At 41.3% G+C, this 20397-nt stretch overlaps 1 protein-coding gene across 5 annotated transcripts in view; it reads right to left on the reverse strand.

Moving 5' to 3' along the window:
* The window catches only part of BARD1 (BRCA1 associated RING domain 1), a 149139-nt gene that overhangs the window by 56464 nt on the left and 72278 nt on the right, over positions 1–20397 (reverse strand). The window contains exons 2-3 of one of the 5 annotated variants that reach the window (XM_045806669.2): positions 16462–16710; positions 4097–4153 (exon numbers count right to left, since the gene is read on the reverse strand). Coding sequence is in view for 4 of the 5 variants with exons in the window: in XM_045806666.2 (XP_045662622.2) it covers positions 4097–4153; positions 15039–15181 (200 nt within the window). In the remaining variant the exon portion in view is untranslated. Of the gene's footprint in view, positions 1–4096; positions 4154–15038; positions 15535–16461; positions 16711–20397 lie in introns of those variants that run through there. The other 4 variants (XM_045806666.2, XM_045806665.2, XM_045806668.2 and 1 more) reach the window with 4 other exon arrangements.

The raw sequence follows: 20397 nt of genomic DNA on the forward strand, positions 1-20397 counted from the left end.
TAACCCAATAGCAATGAAAGCCACATCTCCCCCAAACACCACATTCCTTTCCATGGGACCTACTCACTTGTAGGCACAGAGGATTCTTATAACAGTCTCCTTCCAAAAAAAGTCTGTGGCATTTCTATGCTATGCATCTTAGACTCTGGCATGATTCTGATGCAAAGTAACTCAATACATGTTATAAAACGAATCTGTAAACCATTGTAGAGCCAGGAGAGACTACTCAATAAATGTCAAATTTCTTTCTTCCTTTCTTTTTTTTTGGGGGGGGGGGGGGCTTGGGCAGAGGGAGAGAGAGAATCTTAAGCAGACTCCACGCTCAGCAAGGAGCCCAACATGGAGCTCAATCTCATGACCCTGATATCATGAAATGTCAAATTTCTGTAGCAAAGAAAGGAACTTCTTAGAGTTTCTTTGCTTGTAGTTACGAACTCTTAACTTAAAACCGCAAAACATAAAAAGGGGAAACTGATTCCACAAGGAATTTAAATCATCAATTATTGGGGGCGCCTGGGTAGCGCAGTCGTTAAGCATCTGCCTTCGGCTCAGGGCATGATCCCGGCATTCTGGGATCGAGCCCCACATCGGGCTCCTCTGCTGGGAGCCTGCTTCTTCCTCTCCCACTCCCCCTGCTTGTGTTCCCTCTCTGCTGGCTGTCTCTCTGTCAAACAAATAAATAAAATCTTAAAAAAAAAAATCATCAATTATTGTGTAATACTTAAGTAGTTGAGGAACACTAGTGACAGCAGTCAGAATCCACTCATCAAGATCATTACCTTATTTTCAGATGAAGAAAATGAGACTCAGCTGGGTAAAGACACTTACCTAGCACCACACTGTACCCAGATCAGTCTATTTTATACATTCTATAATGTTCATCTTGTAACTGTTCTCAAATTATTTTGTAAACATAAATCTAGATTACTGGGGACAGATGTCGTTTCTCAACAGATCTATGTAACTCAGTAAGTATTTCCCAAATGACCAAAGCATGACGTCAGAAAATCATGCTGGGAAAAAGATCCATTCAAAGCACAGGATAAACCAGAGAAATTTAATGTAACAGAATACCAAAAATTCATTGTTATCCTTTTAGATTCCACACCGTAACAGATCTAAAGAAACTAGCACTTGCCAAATAATGGTGTAATACCAAAGAATATCCACAATTACCTAAAAAGGCTATTTAAAAAGCCTTCCTTTTTCCAATTATACACATGTATAATACAAGATTTTCCTCACATGCCTCAATCAAAACAATATATCACAACAGACTGATTACATAAGCAGCTAGGAGAATCTACTGTCTTCTATTCAGTAAAACAACAGAGAGACTTGCATAAATATAACAGTGCACTCTTCTCACTAGTTTTTCTTTGGTTTATGGTTTTTTTTCCTTAAAAAAGTGTTAATGTTACTATGTAAAGAGTTTATTATTGTTATTTTTAACTGAAGAGTATTTTTTAAATGTCTAGGTTTTACATGGCAAATACACACACAAAACTGCTTTGGGGTCCTCAATTTTTAAGGGTGTAAAATGATCCAAAGCCAAAAAGTTTGCATATGTCTGCCATATGTTTTAAACGATTTCTATCTTAAAAAGAATACATGACTATTTTTATCAGGGATTGGCAAGAAAGTACCTGGAAATTACTACAACACTGTCAATGACATAAAAATCTGTCCCCTCCAACCCTCCCCCCCCCGCCCCACTTCTATGCTTCAGCTAGACTGGTATATATCAAACCGTCTTCTGAAACTGCATGATATTTACAGCACTGCTCAACAGTTTTACACAGCTTCAAATCTGCAAAGACTACAGTTACCCTAATTCTTGGCATCACATAATCAAAATGAACCAAAATTGCACTGAATCTATTCTTTCCTGTGTTCATGTCATATACAGATGACCACTTTCTCTTTAAAATGTTCTCATGCCCATCTTAATCTTTCATTGGCCATTTTAAGTCACAGACCCCTTTAGAACCCAATTAAAGGTATAGATCTCTCTCACTGACACTCAACACACTCACACATAAACACACAGACACACACTTTACCTACAATTTCATGGAGTTTGTTATGCTCCAGCAGATTTGTCACTGATATGTTATATACAGTGAGTCCATCAGCTGAAACAAAATAAATCTGCTTACTACCAAGAGAGGACAGGAAGTGGGCATCATTTTGTAAGGGGATCATGGGAGGCCTTTTGGAGGAGGTGACATGTGAGCTGAAATGTAACTGATGAAAAAGTCAGGCTCTCAAAAATTTGGCAGTACATTCTAGATGGAAGAAACAGCAAGTGCAAAAGTCCTGGGGCAGTACTAAATTTGGTGTGTTTAATGAACTAAAAGGAGGTGGTGGCTAGAACAAGGTGAGCTAGTGGGAAGTGTGGTTGGAGAGGCAGGTAGAAACTGGGTCCTGTACAAAGTCTTCTGAACCTTAGAGTGAAGAGTTTGGATTTTATTCTAACTGTAATAGAAGCTGCTAGAGGATTTAAAGGAAGGTAATAATATGGATGTGATTTACATTTTTAAAATATCTGGTAAGAATGCTGAAAATAGGGAAGGGGATCAGTTATGAACTTATGACAACAAACTGAGGAAAGATAACAGGAGAGTGGCCTGGACCAAAGTGTAAACAGTAGTAAATATAGAGAAAAGTAGGAAAATTCAAGATTCAAGGCACATTTTGAGGTGGAACTGACAGAACTTAATAATGTGGTAAGGAAGAACAGAGCAATCAGGTATTACTTGTGGTTTTTGCCTTGAGCAACTCTGCAGTCAGTGGTACCTTTTATGGCCGCAAAGATCATGGAGACAGGCACGGTGGAAGGGGAGAATGACCAACAGACATGCTCTGCACATGTCAAGTCTGAAATCCCCTGTCATCATCCAAATGGACTTATCACGTAGGCAACAGGTACTATTTCCTATCCCAACCTCCAACTGGGTATGTCCCATATATCAGTTCCATGTTTCCAGAAAGCAAACTGGGACCCCAAGCATAATTGCTTCCCACACACCCCCAGCCCGAAGCAGTCACACAGTACGTTATTTTCCGATGTGCTTAAACTTCACCCTGCAGTTGCTCATGCCAGTCACATGGTCGTAACTGAAACCTTGAAAAAACTACTCAAAGGAAGCTATATTAACCCTGTCTCACAGACAATTAAACAAAGACATTCAGTCCTTGAATTTATTTCTCCAAAATAAGAAATAGAATGAAATGAAAATCTAGTATTTGAATCTATAAGCCAGGGCTTTCCTACTATAAAAAGGATATAAATTCACAGTAACTGTTACGGCTTAAATTGTGACCCCCAAAAAGATGAAGTCTTAAAGCCCCGCACCTAAGAATGTGATCTTATTTGGAAATAGGATCTTTCTAGATGATCAAATTAACATGAAATCATTGAGGTGAGGCTTAATCCAATAAAACTAGTATTCTTACCAAAAGGGGAAGTTTGGACACAGAGACAAGTATGCACACAAGAGAGAATGTCACGTGAACATGAAAGTTAAAATCAGAGTGATATATCTACAAGCCAAAGACTGCCAAAGACTGCCAAAAGACAGATTCTCCACCAGAAGGTAGACGAAAATCACGGAACAGAGTCTTCCCTACAGCCCTGCTTGTCGCCTTGCTCTCAGACTTCTAGCTTCCCAAACTGTGAGAAAACGAATTTCTGTCATTCTCAAGCACCCAGTCTTTGGTACTTCATTACAGTAACCCTAGAAAACCAAACCAATAACTATAAGAACTAGACTTTCATAATTTGGAAAGTCTAGACTCAAAACTAACTGGAAGGAAAAAAAAGAGAGATATACTTCAAATACACAATAGATTTTTCTCCCCAAGCTTAGCCAAGCTACTCAGTAAGCTTTGCAATTTTGGAGAAGTCATCCCCTTTGAGCTTTGATGCTCCTATTTGTCAGTTAAGACAGTTACAAGAATCGAAATGAGAGAATGTACAGTTATCTGTAGTCTATGAGAGCTACACAAACATAACGTTATTATTAATATGATTACATGATGATGACCTAGTAAAAAATATAGTTACACTAAGTATCAAGCCATAATTACTTACCTACAGAAGATGTGCTCACACCCCCCTAAACACACAGGCTCCCTCAGAATATGAGTGCTGTTTGAAGAAAGGAAAACAATCAAGACTTAGGTCATTGTTAGATAAACATTTTACACCCAACATTTCATAAGTCCAATGACTTAGGTCATTGTTAGATAAACATTTTTTTTTTTAAAGATTTTATTTATTTACTCGACAGAGAGACAGCCAGCGAGAGAGGGAACACAAGCAAGGGGAGTGGGAGAGGAAGAAGCAGGCTCATAGCGGAGGAGCCTGATGTGGGGCTCGATCCCATAACGCCAGGATCACGCCCTGAGCCGAAGGCAGATGCCCAACTGCTATGCCACCCAGGCGCCCCTAGATAAACATTTTACACCCAACATTTTAAAAATCTGAGGCCTAACACTACCCTATTTCTCTTTCTCAAAGCAGAAGATACTAAGGATGCATTTATTTGAAAGGCTGTTACTACCTGATTAAATACTGTATCATCACACATCTGCTGTACTCAAACAGCTACTACCGAACTCAGTACAAACTGTAACGTTTTTTTATGGTGCAGGTACTGGGAAATCATAGAGGCAACTTTGTGCAAGCATCTCTATACCTCTTACAGGCAAAACCAACCACTGGCTGCTTCTTTCAACTACAAAGATACCTCTTCACCTAATGATTCAAAGTACAGACCATAAATTTCAAAATAAGAAATATTTTGAAATAAATCTAAAAATAGAATGACCACGTATGATCCATATGAGAACATTCCTGAGAGTGAAGGGTGTGATAACTGAATAGGACACTGGGACAGCAGGTATAAACCAGGGCTGACCCAGGAAAATCAGGACATCTGATCACTTTGACCCTAAGAATTCACGGTTTCCCATAGGAATACACTGGTTTCTGGCTATTGTTAAGGGGCCATTTACATTTCGCCAAAAATACAGCCATTCTTTCAGTTCACAATTAGTTGACTGGTCTGTACTTTAAGCAACTGCAAATAGGAATCATCAGGCTGACATTCTGCAGACTGAATGAGCTTCATGGCATTGGGGGAAGAGAGACAGAAACACAATTAGTGTCCATCAAAATACCTGAGACACTTGATAATCCTCAGACAGTAACAGTACTTATTATTAATAAACACATCAAGTCATTATTTTCAGAGGGTATAACGCAGTGAGAGCAAACAGGAGAACTAAAGCTTTCAAAGGATGAACATTTTTTGTGCTTGGTTTGTTACACTAACCTTAGGACCTTTAGGTATTTACACCATTATTATCCAATCACCTCTGTACACATTACCACATATCAATAAAAACAGTTTTCCACATTTCGTGAAAGATCAAAAGTATCACACTGCACATTTTAATAGATACAAACATTAAAGTGAAATTGAGCTTTCAGAAAGAATGCTAAAAACAGAGTATATACCTACAATGTTATCCTCAAGATACCAAAAATGGTGCTCACTGACATTATAAAACCCATTACTTTTTTAAAACTCACAATATCTGATTTTTCTATCACACTACACAGATCACAGAGATAAAAATATGACTCGTGACGTGCCAGCCACGTCTGCGATTCCAGCAATTAAGATCATCTCCGCTCCGGCGATCACGTTCCGCCTGCAATTTTTGTTCACGATTTCATCTACCAGACCTCCTCTCTTACCTCCTAATCGAGTGTGTTGAATTCTACTTCATTACAAGCTCTGCTCTAAGATCTCAGAAGTGGTGGTATTTCACCTCCCCCATCAGAATAATTCCCTATTCCATCACTCCGGCCAGACCTCCACCTTCAGGTCGCTCTTCACCTTGAGAGAACACCACTCCGTTCCTTAGCTCCTTGGATTCGCTAGGCACAGTTACTTCACAGCCACCTTCACCACCACCCTATTTCCACTGACCTCTTAGACACTCACGGAGGCCAACCCATAATGCAGATAGGCCCCGCAGTCCACTCCTTCCCCGCCTACTCTCAGGATGTGAATAACAATGACAAGAAGACAGAACGAGGATTTTCTAGATGGCTCAGTCAGTTAAGCGCTGGACTCGATCTCAGCTCAAGTCAAGATCTCAGGGTCATGAGAGGAGCTCTGCAGGTTGGGTTCAGTGCATAGTGGGCTTGGGATTCTCTCTTCCTCTGCCCCTCCCCCTGCTCTCTCTCTCTCTCTCTAAAAGAAAAAAAAAAGAGAGATATATAAAGGTGTCTCTATAAATTTAGGTGGTAGTTTCTTCACCTTTGTATCTCTACCAAAGTGGTGCATTATATTTTCGGTGAGTAAACAAATGAATTCACGCTATTTGAAACAATCTCCAGGCTCTGAAATCCCATTAACCTGACGAGATGAACAGTGTGAGCTTTTCACCACCTGAACCCATTCCGACCTCTTCCTCCATAATCCTATCCTTCCCTTAAGGCTCAGAGGAAAAGATCTCCAGCCGTCACTCCTCGTCCCTAAAATGTGCTGCTCTCTCTCTCCCCAGACCCCTTGTCCTCTCTGTCTCCTAAAGCGGTCTATTCTCATCATTATAGTCACCTTTCTTCTTCCACCTGCCTAAACATGCACAGGTAGGTAGGTACTCACTCCTCCAGCCTAAAAAAAAAGCACTTTCTTTAGATCCTGCCTCTCTGTTCAACCCTAGCGTTCACCCCATCTCCTTACCTCCCTAGCTTTAACTCCCACCACTGCTGAAACTGTTCCCCAAAAGCACTTTTAGGCCTCATTCTCCCTCCAATGATCTATGTCAAAGCCAGGCTTTCTGACAATGCCTAGAGCTTGGCTGAAAAGATACTGTGGAATGAAACAATTTCTATTACAACCAGACAACATCAAAATTTTAAATGCACCCACTTTTAATTCAACTATTCCCCTGCCAGGAATTTATCCTTTAGAGATACTCAGATGCCTGCAAAACCGAAACTTCAAAACACCAAATAATCTTAGATAGGATACCAAGAGATTCCAGAGATTAAGAAATAATTAAAATGTCATAAATATCTATATGTTTTTTAAAAGGATTGAGAATAGTATAAGACATCTCAAGGGTAACAAGGGAGGCCCGGTCTTCAAAATAATGATTGAAAATTATTGTGTACTTCAAATTCTATACCTAGTCATCTTCCATGGTAGAAAGTTAATAAATAATAAAGAAAACTCATCGTTTAGAGTAGGAAGTTAGAAAGTGAATAAATAAATGTCTAAAATGGAAAAATTCAAGAAATAGCAATAAAAACCTATCATTCGGAAATATAGACGTAAATCTTGAAGAGCTGAAAGAGATGAGAGAGGTTGTTATCTGGAGTATAGATGAAGCAAAAGAATGTTTTCATTATGTCTCTGCCTTCCTGACTTTGTTGACTATGCTCATGTATAATTTTAATAAAAAATTTTAAAACGTAAAGGCCAATGGACAAGAGGATATTCACTCCAGCACAGACTACAGCAAAAGACCAGAAACAATCTAAATTTTAACCAACAAGGAAATGGTTACATATATCATGATACATCTCCTGATGATGTATGGCATCTTCCCATCTGAGGCATATAAGGCTTACATAAATACAACCTCTTATTAAAAGATACACAAAAAACTGATCACAGTGGGTCTTTAAAGAAAAGGATTCAGGGGCGCCTGGGTGGCGCAGTCGTTAAGCGGCTGCCTTCGGCTCAGGGCGTGATCCCAGCGTTCTGGGATGGAGCCCCACATCAGGCTCCTACACTGGGAGCCTGCTTCTTCCTCTCCCACTCCCCCTGCTTGTATTCCCTCTCTCGCTGGCTGTCTCTCTCTGTCAAATAAATAAATAAAATCTTGAAAGAAAGAGAAAAGAAAAGAAAAGAAAAGAAAAGAAAAGAAAAGAAAAGAAAAGAAAAAGAAAAGGATTCAGGGGGCGCCTGGGTGGCGCGGGGGCGCCTGGGTGCCGCAGTCGTTAAGCATCTGCCTTCAGCCCAAGGCATGATCCCAGGGTCCTGGGATCCAGCCCTACATTGGGCTCCCTCCTCCACTAGGAGCCTGCTTCTTCCTCTCCCACTCCCCCTGCTTGTGTTCTCTCTCTCGCTGGCTGTCTCTCTGTCAAATAAATAAATAAACTCTTTAAAAAAAAAAAAAAAAGGATTCAGGCTCACCTGTCATTCACTTATAAAGGCCACATACCTTGATATTTGAATGCATGTATTACTTTCAATTTTTAAAAACTTAATATGCAGTTCTTCACAATCCGATAACTGCAAAGCAAGCAACCTCTTCTGATACTGCTCCTCCACAAAACTCTGCTCTCAACAGTCTGTAACATTTCTCCAATAATACCCAATGTCCAAAACCAAGCCCAGGACTGCTCAGACTGTTCTCCCCAGCCTAGAATGCCCTTCCTCCCTCCCACCCCCAAAACTATTCAAGCCCAACACATCCAAATACTATCCAGGATGATGTAAGAAAAACAACACTAAACAAAGCAGCACAGAAATTCTTGGATTTTAGTTTCCATACCATCACTTATGCAAAAATCTGTACCTTGTGCCAGAGACAGTAAGGACACAAGGTTGCCTGCAACGTAATCTATATACTAAGGGGCTTATAATTGAATGAGGTAATTTTATAAGCAAAATTAGTATATGACTTAAGAGAAGTACGAAACATTCTCAAGCTCCAGAGAGATGGCATCTAGTTGGAACTCTGGAAAGCACTGCTGAAGGCGAAATATTTTTTATTTTATCTGCTTGATTCCCTATTTTTCCCCCTGGTCTCCAAATAGATTGTAGCTCTACAAACAAGAGATCTTGACTTTTATTTTTCCTAAGCTCCCCAACACACTATTACTTCCCTAGCATGGTGCTATATGAACAGCAGATTTTCAATTAATCCTTAGTGAATGAAGCGAATGGAAAACTACATGCAAAAATGAATTTATATTAACAATTCTATTCTATCCTTACTCTATTCTTTGTTTGATATACATATATATTAGAAAGAAAAAAAATCCAGAAGAATAAGAAAAGACATTTGCATGGTAACAGGATTTCTGTACCTTGAAAATTCAGCTACTCTTTTTCCCATCTGCAGTCATATTTCTGTTACTTTACATGTAGCTGATTTGGAAAGATCGGCACAGCCAGAGGATTATAACTTAGGGAAGAACTAAATAGTGAGAACAAACAATTTTTTTTAAAAAAAAAGATCCTATTGAAATAAAAATTTCTTTGCAAAGAAGAAAAGGAAAGTAAATTCAGCTGAGATTACAATACTGAGGCAGGCCTATTTCTTAACAGAATGGCTCCCTAAGCTTCTATGAGATAAACTGCTATTTAACATTAGGCAAGATAGCTAGCTACCACAGTGCTCTTACATTTTAGAAAACCGCCAAGTTATTTTTAAGTGTGGACCAACACATTTGGTTAACAGGCTCTCCAAGCCAATTAAACAATTTCTTGCATTTATCTTTAGAATAAACAAAATTGTTGACAAGGGATATGAAAAGCATCTTATTCTGTGACTCTGTATAACAGAGTCAAGTAAATCACATGGGAAAAATTTTTTAAAAATCAAGTCTGTTTAGTGTTGATACTGAATAAATCAGTGACCCAATATAGCAAAAGCCAAATGGGCAATAGACTTCTATCTATTAATGATTAATTATAATAGGATCTACTGTTATGAGACAGATAAGCCACAGAGAGTATCAGGTCTATCTGACTCCTATAGTACTGGTTTACTCTGTCCTCTATTCCCTTTCTTCCAAAGCAAAATAGTACCTAAGTAACTGTCCTCAAAGCCTCACCTCTTCCACCAAATGTTCAAGGGCTGAGTTTCAAGGCTCAGACACAGCCGTTCATCTTTATATATTCACTTCCCTGCTCACTTCTAGGAGTATGCCTTAAATTACCATCTACACGCAGATACTGTCAAAAGCACACTCCCAGCCTGAAATCTCTCCTCTAAGTTCCACACCCATATAACAATAACTCCACTTTAAGACGATCCCCTATACTCTAGGAAACAGGTGCTCAAAGTCTCTGGTAAGTTTCTCTGGCAATCGCAAGCCCTATATAATGCCAGGTATGTGAAGGCCTGTAATGGGTCTGTGCAAGTCATGGTTCTGAGGCAAGTGAAATTAACCAGGTCCTTCTAGTATTTCTACCTGCAAAGGCTCCTCAAATATGATCCCAACTTAACCTAAATTCTTTTATGTATTCATTAATTTAACAAACACTAAGAAACTATGTGCTCAGCACTGCGGCTACAAATGTGAACCTGTCTTTATGAAATGTGTAGTATAACTGAAAGCAACAGGTATCAAAGAATCAAAATACCACATAAGCAAATAAATACCACAAGTAGAAGGGATATATGATACGCGTTGAACACCAATGATTTGTGCCCTTTTCTGGATGTATGTTAAACTTTAATAGAAAGTTTTAAACAACAACTTACATCCAATGGAAACTAATAATTATAGAATCTGCAAACTGGAGGGAGCCTTAGAAAGCATTTAGTCCATTTTCCTCGTTTTATAGATGAGTTACAGGAAAGTTACAGGAACTGCCTAGCCTTAGGAACTATGTGAACCAACTGAATAGTCTGTTGCTAAGCCACTGATCACCCTCCGCTCTGACCCTTTCTTAACTCTTCGTCCACCTGACTCACTTCCCCTTTACTCTATAGTACCTTTTAGCATATTGCGATTAGCGCATTCCACCTGTCTCCATCTATGAAAATCTTTCCAAGGCCCAACTCCAAAGCCATGAAGCTTTCCTCTACTGGCATCATCCAAGTACTCGTCTCTGCATCTCCTTGGCCCTCATCATAATTTTCCCTGAACTTTGTGCACATTTCATCCCTTACAGTTAAGCATTTGCTCCTTAAGGGTAGAAAAAGTCTCACCACAGCATCCCTAATGTAGTGCCTCACTGATCGCTTATGGTCCTAATGAAGAATCAGCACCACAGCAAGCCAAAGGAGTAATTATCCTGTTTAAGGATCATTGGCCTATTAAATGCTTCTGAACATTCAAAACTAATGAAGGCAAAAGCTTAACACTGGGGTCAGGAAATCTATCCTGTATTTTACAAACATTCATACAGCATTTAGAACATAACAGGCATTGCTCTAAGTATCTTATAAATATTAACTCATTTAATTCCCATAACAACCTTATAAGATACAAACCACTACTATTTCATTTTGCAAATGAGAAAAGCACACAAAGATAAAATAATTTACCCAAAATCGCTGAGCCATGATTTGAAGTCAGTGTTCAAAATCAATGCTCTTAACAACTAAGCTATGCAATAAGCGAAAACAATCCTGATCGCCTTTAAAATGACAAAAGATAATTTAGAGAAATAAAATCACCTACCCTAAAAAAATCACAAGATTACTCTTTTACTTTTTACTAAAAGTTGATTTAAAACATGCTAGAAATCCAAATTACATTGTAGTAGAGGTCAAAGCCCCCCCCCCCCCCGCCCCAAATGGCAAGAGGTACCTAATTATTTTTAATTCACAAAATAGTGTCATAGGACACCTGGGCTTTCATACTACAGCTCCTATCATTTTTTCCTACTTCCTTTAGGAACACATTATTACTATGCTTTCTGCCAGCTTCTCAAAGGATATGGTCTTCCTGTCTCATTTTTCCAAATCTTTAAATAGCTTCTATCTGGTTGTGAGGCTTGGACCTAAAACAAATGTCACATCTGGCCTCTTGAAAAATTTCATCCGCTTCACCTTGGAGCCACACTTATGTTAAAGGTCAAGAAAGGATGCCCTGTAATGTAGCCAATCCACCCTCACCCGCAAGTAATGCTTCCTGCAAAATAGATCCAATATGCTACACGAGACAGGTGACACCTGGGAACACAATATAGATGACAGCTGCAAGCTGAATGTGAGGGTAATCGGGGTAATCACTAGCCCACTGGGTAGAACTTTGAAACTCTGTAAAAGGGCATACTGACACACAATTTCAAATAATATGACACTGCTATGAATGGTGGGTAGCAAAAGCAAGAAGCAGACCATCCAGAGTTCTCCTTTCAAGCAATGATGTCAGGCAACTACTAGGAAAAGGCAGAGGTGGAAAGAATGGATTTGGTTCCCCAACCCCAAGAGTAAGGAGCAACCGGCCATGCTTTATTCATTACAGACAGTGCCAAAACATAAGGAGACACCGAGAAGAATGCAAAATCATTTCTAAAAATTAAACCTCATGTAAGATAAAATTTTACACTGAGAATGATCTTTAAACTTAAAGACAGTCTACTCATTAAAACAGTTTGGCAAACTATAGCCTATGCACCAAATCAAGTCAGTAGACTGTCTTTGTACATACAGCCTTGAGCTAAGAATGCTTTTTGGGTTTTGTTATTTTTGTTTAAAGATTTTATTTGAGAGAGAGGGAGAGGGAGAGAGTGCGAGCGCACCCTCGTGAAAGAACATGAGCAGGGGAGAGGGGCAGAGGGAGAGGGAGAAGCAGACTCTCCGTTGAGCAGGGAGCCCTATGGGGGGGCTTGATCCCAGGATGCTGGGATCACTACCTGAGCCGAAGGGTCTGAAGGCAGACCCTTAACCTACAGAGCCACCCCACCCAGGCACCCCTGCTTTGTAAAAAACAAAGAGATAAAGGGTTGTAAAAAAACAGAGAGATAAGAACAGAGACAGTGGTCGGCAAAGCCTAAAATAGTTACTATATAACTCTACAGAAAAAGTTTGCAGAGCCCTACGTTAAAAAATACAAAGAAACAGGTGCGTTTAGTTATTCCATCAGTGGTTCATACATAAATTTTTTAAGAAAAATCACTGGAGTTCACTATTATTCTCCAGCCAACAGAATGAACTGTATTAAAAGTCTGGACCTAGTTACTGATGTCCACTTTCAGTCCTTTGGCTCTTACCGTCTGCTCACTTCAGTGAGAAACTGGAAAAATATTTGGTAGGGGATAAAAAGTGAAATTGGCTGCATTAGATTTTAGGACAACCTATAGATTATTCTTATAAATCACCTACTTTGTCTTCCCCAAACCATTCAGCAAGCAGGCTATGCTTCTTTGTATTTTTATAAGACAGCTATTATTTATCACTTATCCTATGACAACCACCATACTCAACACTTTGCACGTATAATTTCATTTAGTTTCTTACCTCCCACAGAATCTTAGCATCAAAGGATTGAGGTTTTTGTCTGCTTTGTTCACTAACAAATCCCCAATGCCAAAAGAGCACTTTGCAGGTGCTCGATAATAATTTTCATTATTAATGAATCCTCACAGGGGGATGAGCTGAGCACTATTATCACTCAGATGGGGAAACCGAGGCAGAGAATCTGAATGGCCTGGGCCATAGCGTCAAAGCAGGAACCTGAACTCAGGCAGCCTGACTCTCCAAGTCTAAGTGAAGCACTATGCTGCTGCCGGCCCTAGCGCCTTCCATGCAGAAATGTCCCATCTGAACGTCTAACTTTTGTTGACCTATGAAGGTGTGATTATAATTGCTTCTATAATAGCAACTAGCAGAGCCAGTTTTAAATTTATTCTCAGATGGATGACCCCAGTGTTATGAAAAAACACACACAACTCAGAATGTCTTCATGTGTTCCAGCAAAAGTGCCACTTTTCTAAGGGATGCAATGATTTTTTAAAGTTTTTATAAAACAAATTCTAAGTGCAAAAGTCTGTGACAGGTAAGTCCATTTATTTTATTTTTTTTTTTTTGAGAATTTATTTGAGAGAAAGAAGAGAGAGAAAGAAAGGGAGAGCAGGGGGAGAGGCAGAAGGAAAGGGAAGGGAACTTCAAGCAGACTCCCCACCAGGGCTAGATCTCAGGACCCTGAGATCATTGATTCCAGCGGAAATCAAGAGTCCCATGCTTACCCTACTGAGCCACCCAGGCGCCCTACAGTTAAGTCCATTTCATTTTTAAAGAAAAAGCTGCGGTGTTACTTGTACTCCACGTACATCTAAGTTCTGCAGGTTGGAAATCAGAGGGAAAAAAACCAAATCAAAACAAAGTCCAAAAAGAAATACAGTCAGGACAGCTACAAGCAGAAAACCTGAGTGATACTGATGCAGAAATACTGAGCTGTACACACAGCAGGTGCTCAATCAATGCTTTTGGAAGAAATGAAAAGGGTGACAAGTCCTTCTTGCGTTTTATAAACCTCCTTGGTTTGTACAGTACAAAAAGCTACAGGAAAAGCAGCATGGAGTACCAGTCATGAAAATGATGTCTTCAAATATAATGAAAACCTGGAAGTGAGAAGACTCCCATGGTGCAATAGCATGAAAGAAAGCAAGGAACAAAAAATGATAATAAACAGCATCCTAAGAGCTGGAACCCCGAGTCGTACAGGTATTTACCTAAACCAAGGAAATGAGAAACTGAATGAGAAAAAGAATGGCGGCGTCCATCACACTGCTATCTTCAATCTACCTCCAACAAGGGCACCCAAAACTCTCCCCAGAAAGAGCGACTACGGAGAAACGGTCAAAGGGCCAGCTCAGCAATGAGTGACAGCTGCTTCTAACTTTACAGCTCTCTGTGATTACTTCAGCGACTAGGGATCGCGGCCCCGTTAAAAAGTGCAGAAGTCTTAGCCCCACCCCAGCCCTCCAAATTCAAAGTCTGGAGGCGGGGCCTGGGATCTGCATTTTTAACCACACCTCCAGCGGAGTCTTCGGCCCGCTAAAGTTCGAAAACAACCATCTTAGTTGGGTTTAGTGAAGAAATGGCAAGAAAGCCGCGCAGAAAGGCTGTGATTGGGGACCAGGGAGGGGAAAACTAACACCGGATCCCCGGGCAGGTACTAACTCTGCTCGCCGGCCCGACTGCAGGACGGCAATGGGAAGAGGGATCCGGGGGTGTGAAAAGATCCCCGCCCCCCCCCGAGATTGGGGCGACCCCTGCCCCCCTCCCTCGAGGCAACCCGCCCAAGGGTCCGTCTTTACCAACGTGAGCAGCGCAGCAGCTTCTCCAGCCGGTCGAGCGCGGCGCGGCTGTGGGCCCAGGCCCCGCGCCCCTCCGGCTCCATGGTGGGCGCGGGACGAGGCTCGTTTCCGGAGCGGACCCTCGGCTGCCGGTTGCCCGGCATCGCCCAGCCTTCCCGGGAGGGGCTCCTCCCAGAGCTGGAGCCGCGGCGGGCTCGGGCAACGACCGAGACGCCGCAGGCCTGAGACCCGACCCCGGCCCGAGCGGTCTCCGAGTCTGGCCCGGCGGGACGCTGGGGGGCGGGGCTGGAGGGGCGGGGCCGCGGAAACGCGCCAAAAGTCCGAGCGCGCGGGACCGGGAGGGTTGGGGCCTGCGGTTGGCTGGGAAAGGGGGCGGGGTCCAGACCGCCTGGAGGGGTGAAAACGAGAAAAAAGGCAAATCCTTGACTTTCCTGAACCGAGGCTCTAGGGTCCTTCGGCAGGGCTTAACGGCAGGAAAGTCACAGACCGAGGAACTTTTAGTTGAGAGTGATCTCTAAGGAGTGCTGTGTCGACTACCGTAAAGCTTGGAAAAGTTTTGATCATGACACTGAATGTGCCACCTTCTTTACTCCTAAAAAAGTATCTCTCTCCTCTCCTTCACCTTTTCCGGGTTTTTGTTTTGTTAAAGATGTGTCTGCCCTCCACATAAGAATCCTTTATTGATTACCATATTATATGGATAACAGCTACTGAGCCCGCTTCACCCTCCCTATCCAATCCACTGACGAATCTTTGCATTCCTCTCCCCCTCCCCCGACTTACTCTCAAATCTACCCACTTCTGTCTTCACTCCACTACAGGCCCTTCATCTCATTCTCAACTAGATTGTTCCCATAGCCTTCTGGTTGATAGCCCTGTGTCCACCCACGTCCCCTCCAATGCTTAGGCTACACTGTAGCCATCTAAAACATTTCCAAATAAATATACTTGGTTAGTAGAAGCAGAATGGGTAAAACTAAGATCTTATAGGGTATTTTAACTGACCTGTAATATAGTAAACTAACCAAATTTTTTTCTTAACTCACAGGTAATCAAGAAATTGATTATTAATCCTGTTAAGCCATTGCTTACTCTGCAGAGCCTCAGAAATCAAACTCTAGAAGACTTGAAATGTTAAACTTAAAGAGATGCTATGGTGTGTGTAATGGAGTAAATTGGGGATTTCAGGAGCCAGACAGTCCTACTTCTAATCCCACTTCCTCCACTAAATAATTATGTGATTTAAATCAAGTCTTAAGTCGTCTGAACATTAGTTTCCTATAAGGTGGGAATAATATTTATTCTGTAGCTCTGGAGGATTATTAAAGGAGATAAATGTGGAATCACCTGCATCATAAGTACTCAATCAATGGTAGCTAATATGAAGATGATTTATAACCAGTTCTGTTAATGCTTTACTTACCACAGAATAGCACTGAATATTTTTATCAGATGCTTTTTTAATTAGTCCATAATGTGGGACGCCTGGGTGACTCAGTCGGTTAAGCAGCTGCTTTCAGCTCAGGTCATGATCCCAGGGTCCCGGGATTGAGTCCCACACTGGGCTCCTTGTTCAGTAGGGATCCTGCTTCTCCCTCTGTCTGCCGCTTCCCCTGCTTGTACTCTGGCGTGCGCGCTCTCTCTCCTGTGCGCTCTCTCTGGCAAATAAAATCTTTTAAAAAAAAAAATTAAAAATAATTAGAACATATGTAACAGATGAGAGTAAATGCAAATTTAACATTTTGTTAAAATGCTGTAAGGACCAAACAGTTGTCACTGGCCTATTTGTAACAGTGCTGCTAAATGAATTGTGATACACGGGCAGTGAGATCTTCCTCCCATTAGTTTCCTTTTCCTTCCCTCTGCCATTGCCCCATTACCTTTTGCCAAATCTCATGAAATTCCCAGCAGCTGTTTGATGGTGGCCATAATAAACTCATCAAAAGAATAAGCAAGGTTACTCTCCCATCTGTAATTTTCCCTTCCACTTCCTTCCTTCCAGCCCTGCCTGTTACAGTGCAAGTGGCTGACACTTTACTTTTACTTGCTAAATTCCAGTATAATTAGCACAGTGTTATATTAGTTCCAGGTGTATAATATAGTGATCAGCAATTCTATACATTACTCGGTGCTCATCACAATTAGTGTACTCTTGGGGCACCTGGGTGGCTCAGTTAGTTAGTGTCTGCCTTCAGCTTAGGTCATGATCTCGGGGCCCTAGGATCGATCCCCATGATGGGCTCTCTGCTCAAGGAGTCTGCTTCTCGCTCTTCCTCTGCCTGCCTCCCTTACTCCCTCTCTGTCAAATGAATAAATAAAATTTTAAAAAATAAATTAGTGTACTCTTAATCTCCCTCATTTATTTCACCTATCTCCCCACCCATGTGCCCTCTAGTAACCACCAGTTCTCTGTATGTAAGAGTCTGTTCTTGGTTTGTCTTTTTTTTTTTCTGTGTTCATTTGTTTTCTTAAATTCCACGTAGGAGTGAAATCATACGGTATTTGTGTTTCTCTGACACGCTTATTTCACTTAGCATAATACCCTCTGGATCTATCCATGTTGCTGCAAATGGCAAGATTTCATTATTTTTATGGCTGAGTAATATTCCATTGTGTGTCTATGCGTGTGTGTGTGTGTGTGTGTGTGTATCTTTATACATTCATCTATGGATGGACACTTGGGTTGCTTCCATATTTGGCTATTGCAAACAATGCAGTAATCAACATAGGGTGCATGTATCTTTTCTAATTAGTGATTTTGTATTCCTTGGGTTAAATAGCCAGTTGTGGAATTACTGGATCATATGATAATTCTATTTTTAACATTGTGAGGAATCTTCATTCTGTTTTCCACAGTGGCTGCATTGCAGGACTGCAGGGTTCTTGTCTCACAGAGTCAAAGAATGAACCTCACACACACAAAAGGATGAAGCGAAGTAAAAGTTTATTAAGTGAAGGTCAGAGCCGAAAGGAAAGAAAAAAGCTCTCTAGAGTGAGAGGGGTCCCAAATGGGTTGCCACGTAGGGCTTTTAGTGGCAGACTCCTATTGAGAACTGACCGGGAAGCTTGTGGCCTTGAGATTCTCGTTCTGTCTTGGTCTGTTCCCTTACCTCTCATTCCGCTGTGTCTCAGCGTCTCCACCTGCCAGGAAGTTTCTGAGCCAAGGCAGGGGCCTCCTAAATCTCTCCCGCCTAGACCTTAACCACTTCCCTCCTCAAGGGACAGGACCTGTGGGCAGAAGAGCTATACTGGGATGCTTTCTAATTAGCGGGGGTTACGGATAGGGCCAGACTCCAAGGAATCCGGAAGCAAGGCTTTCAGGACCTTGAGGGGCCAGCTGCCGCCAAGGTAAGGTTACTTTTAAATATGAAGACACTGAGGCAGCCACGAACTCCTTGAGGAAGGTCACGCTCTGCATGTCTCAGGTATCTGTCAGTGGGCTGCCAGTTGTAAGGAGATTTTCATTTAAGCTACATTTCTTTTGCCTTTGTTTCCCACATCAGCTGCAACAGTTTGCATTCCCGCCAAAAGTGCATGAGTTTTTCTCCACATCCTTGCCAAATTTTGCTGTTTCTTGTGTTTCTGATTTTAGCCATTCTGACAGGTGTGAGGTGGTATGAGATTTGTGTTTTTGAATCAACCCTTACTCTCAGCCCTGGATCCTGAATTTCAAGAACAAGTTCTTTCTCCCATGTGCACTTATGAGTGTGCATAAAAGATGGGCAACCGATCCAGGATGAGGTACACCCAGAATGCTTCAGATCCTGAAACTCTGCTTCCAGACAGAAACTTCCCAGGAAAATCCAGTCCATCTATAGGGTGTTGGTAAAGCCTTAGCTTAGGGCATTCGCAACAGCTTGTCTTCTCTTTAAAAGGGACTAAATGTCTTAATTCCCTTTCTGTGCCACCACAAGGACCTCCCAACGACATCGGAGTTTAGATTTGTTGTTCCATTTTGCTCCTAGTCTGCTCTCTTCTAGCTCAGCAGTATTCCCCAGTACCTTCGGCTCTTCCAAAATTATTCGGCCTACCCAGTGTAAAACGGGTCCTACAGGCATTCTGAGGCAGATAAATTGGCTTGCTTGAGCCTGTTTACCGATCCTTCTCTCTCCATGCCCTTCCTCACTGCACTGGTTACCATCTGTGGTGCTACTGTACTCCAAAGGCATCTCGATCTGGTCTCTTTCCTGATCTGCAGGTTCAATATAACAGTTTGTTGAAAACAGTCTAAATGCTAATTTTTTTTCTTCTGTTGTGTTGTGAAGGATTTCACAAAGTAGTAAATCTTCCTCATATTCACTTGGATAAACATATTTAACGAGCAAAATGGGACAAACATAATACCAAGGCTCTCCAGTCACAGCATGGGAAGCTATCTCCCGAATTCAGCATGTACACAAATTCTTCTCTGGCTCTTAATTATGGTGTCAGGCAGTGGAATCAACCATTTTGACTCTTTTACATACATTCCGTGTGTCAGATATAAATATGGTTTGCAAGGACCTCTATGAAACCTAGACTCCCCCGAAAAACTGCAGTTTGAGAACAATTAATAAAGAACAATTGAATGTGACCCTTGAAGGCCTAGAACAAACCTCCAGGGCATCGAGGAGCATGTTCTGTGCTCTCTACATTTGCCTGAGCTAGCCTTCCTACGTGAAAATGCTCTTAACCTAAGTTGAAGTCATAAGGTGCATGCTATTTTTTTCTGGAACCCAGTGTGGCATAATGATGAAGTGCATAGAGCTCTGGGGTGCGGCAGAACTGGGTTACAGACCACGCCCTGCCATTTCCTAGGACGGTCCCCAGGGGCCCACTGTTTTAACCTATTTTGGAACTTAGTTTCATCTTTTGTAAATTTAGAATGAATGTATACCAACCTCGCACTCGTAGGGTTGCTGTGAGAAAGGAATTACAAATTGTGAAAAATGTTCTAAACCAGTAGCGCAGCACGACCAATGGACATCCCTTCACAATGGACTTGTACGGTGCTTTAATACCTATATTCGCAATAAGCTTAATTCACAACAAGCGCTCAGTACATTTTACCAATTTTAGGACTAGTTCTAGCATTTTTGAGCAGCACTAAGCCAGTTATCCTTGCTTGAAAATTCTCTTAAGAAAGAGTACATATTCTGAGTAAGAAAGAGCCACTCATTTCATGACTATCGGAGCAGAGACACTTGCCGTGGCAATTCCTTTGCAAATATGACACAGTAAATCTGAAAGGTGGCTTGAATTTTGTGTAATGACCATAATGTTTTTTTTAGTACCCTCTCAAAGGAATATCCACTGGATTCCTAACACCATCCATGGCATGGTGTTAGGACCAGGTGACAAAAAAATCTTTATGGTTTTT

This window comes from Ursus americanus, chromosome 1 (genome assembly GCF_024610735.1).
Source record: "Ursus americanus isolate L20-20 chromosome 1, mUrsAme1.1.p, whole genome shotgun sequence".
Classification (NCBI taxonomy): Eukaryota; Metazoa; Chordata; class Mammalia; order Carnivora; family Ursidae; genus Ursus; species Ursus americanus.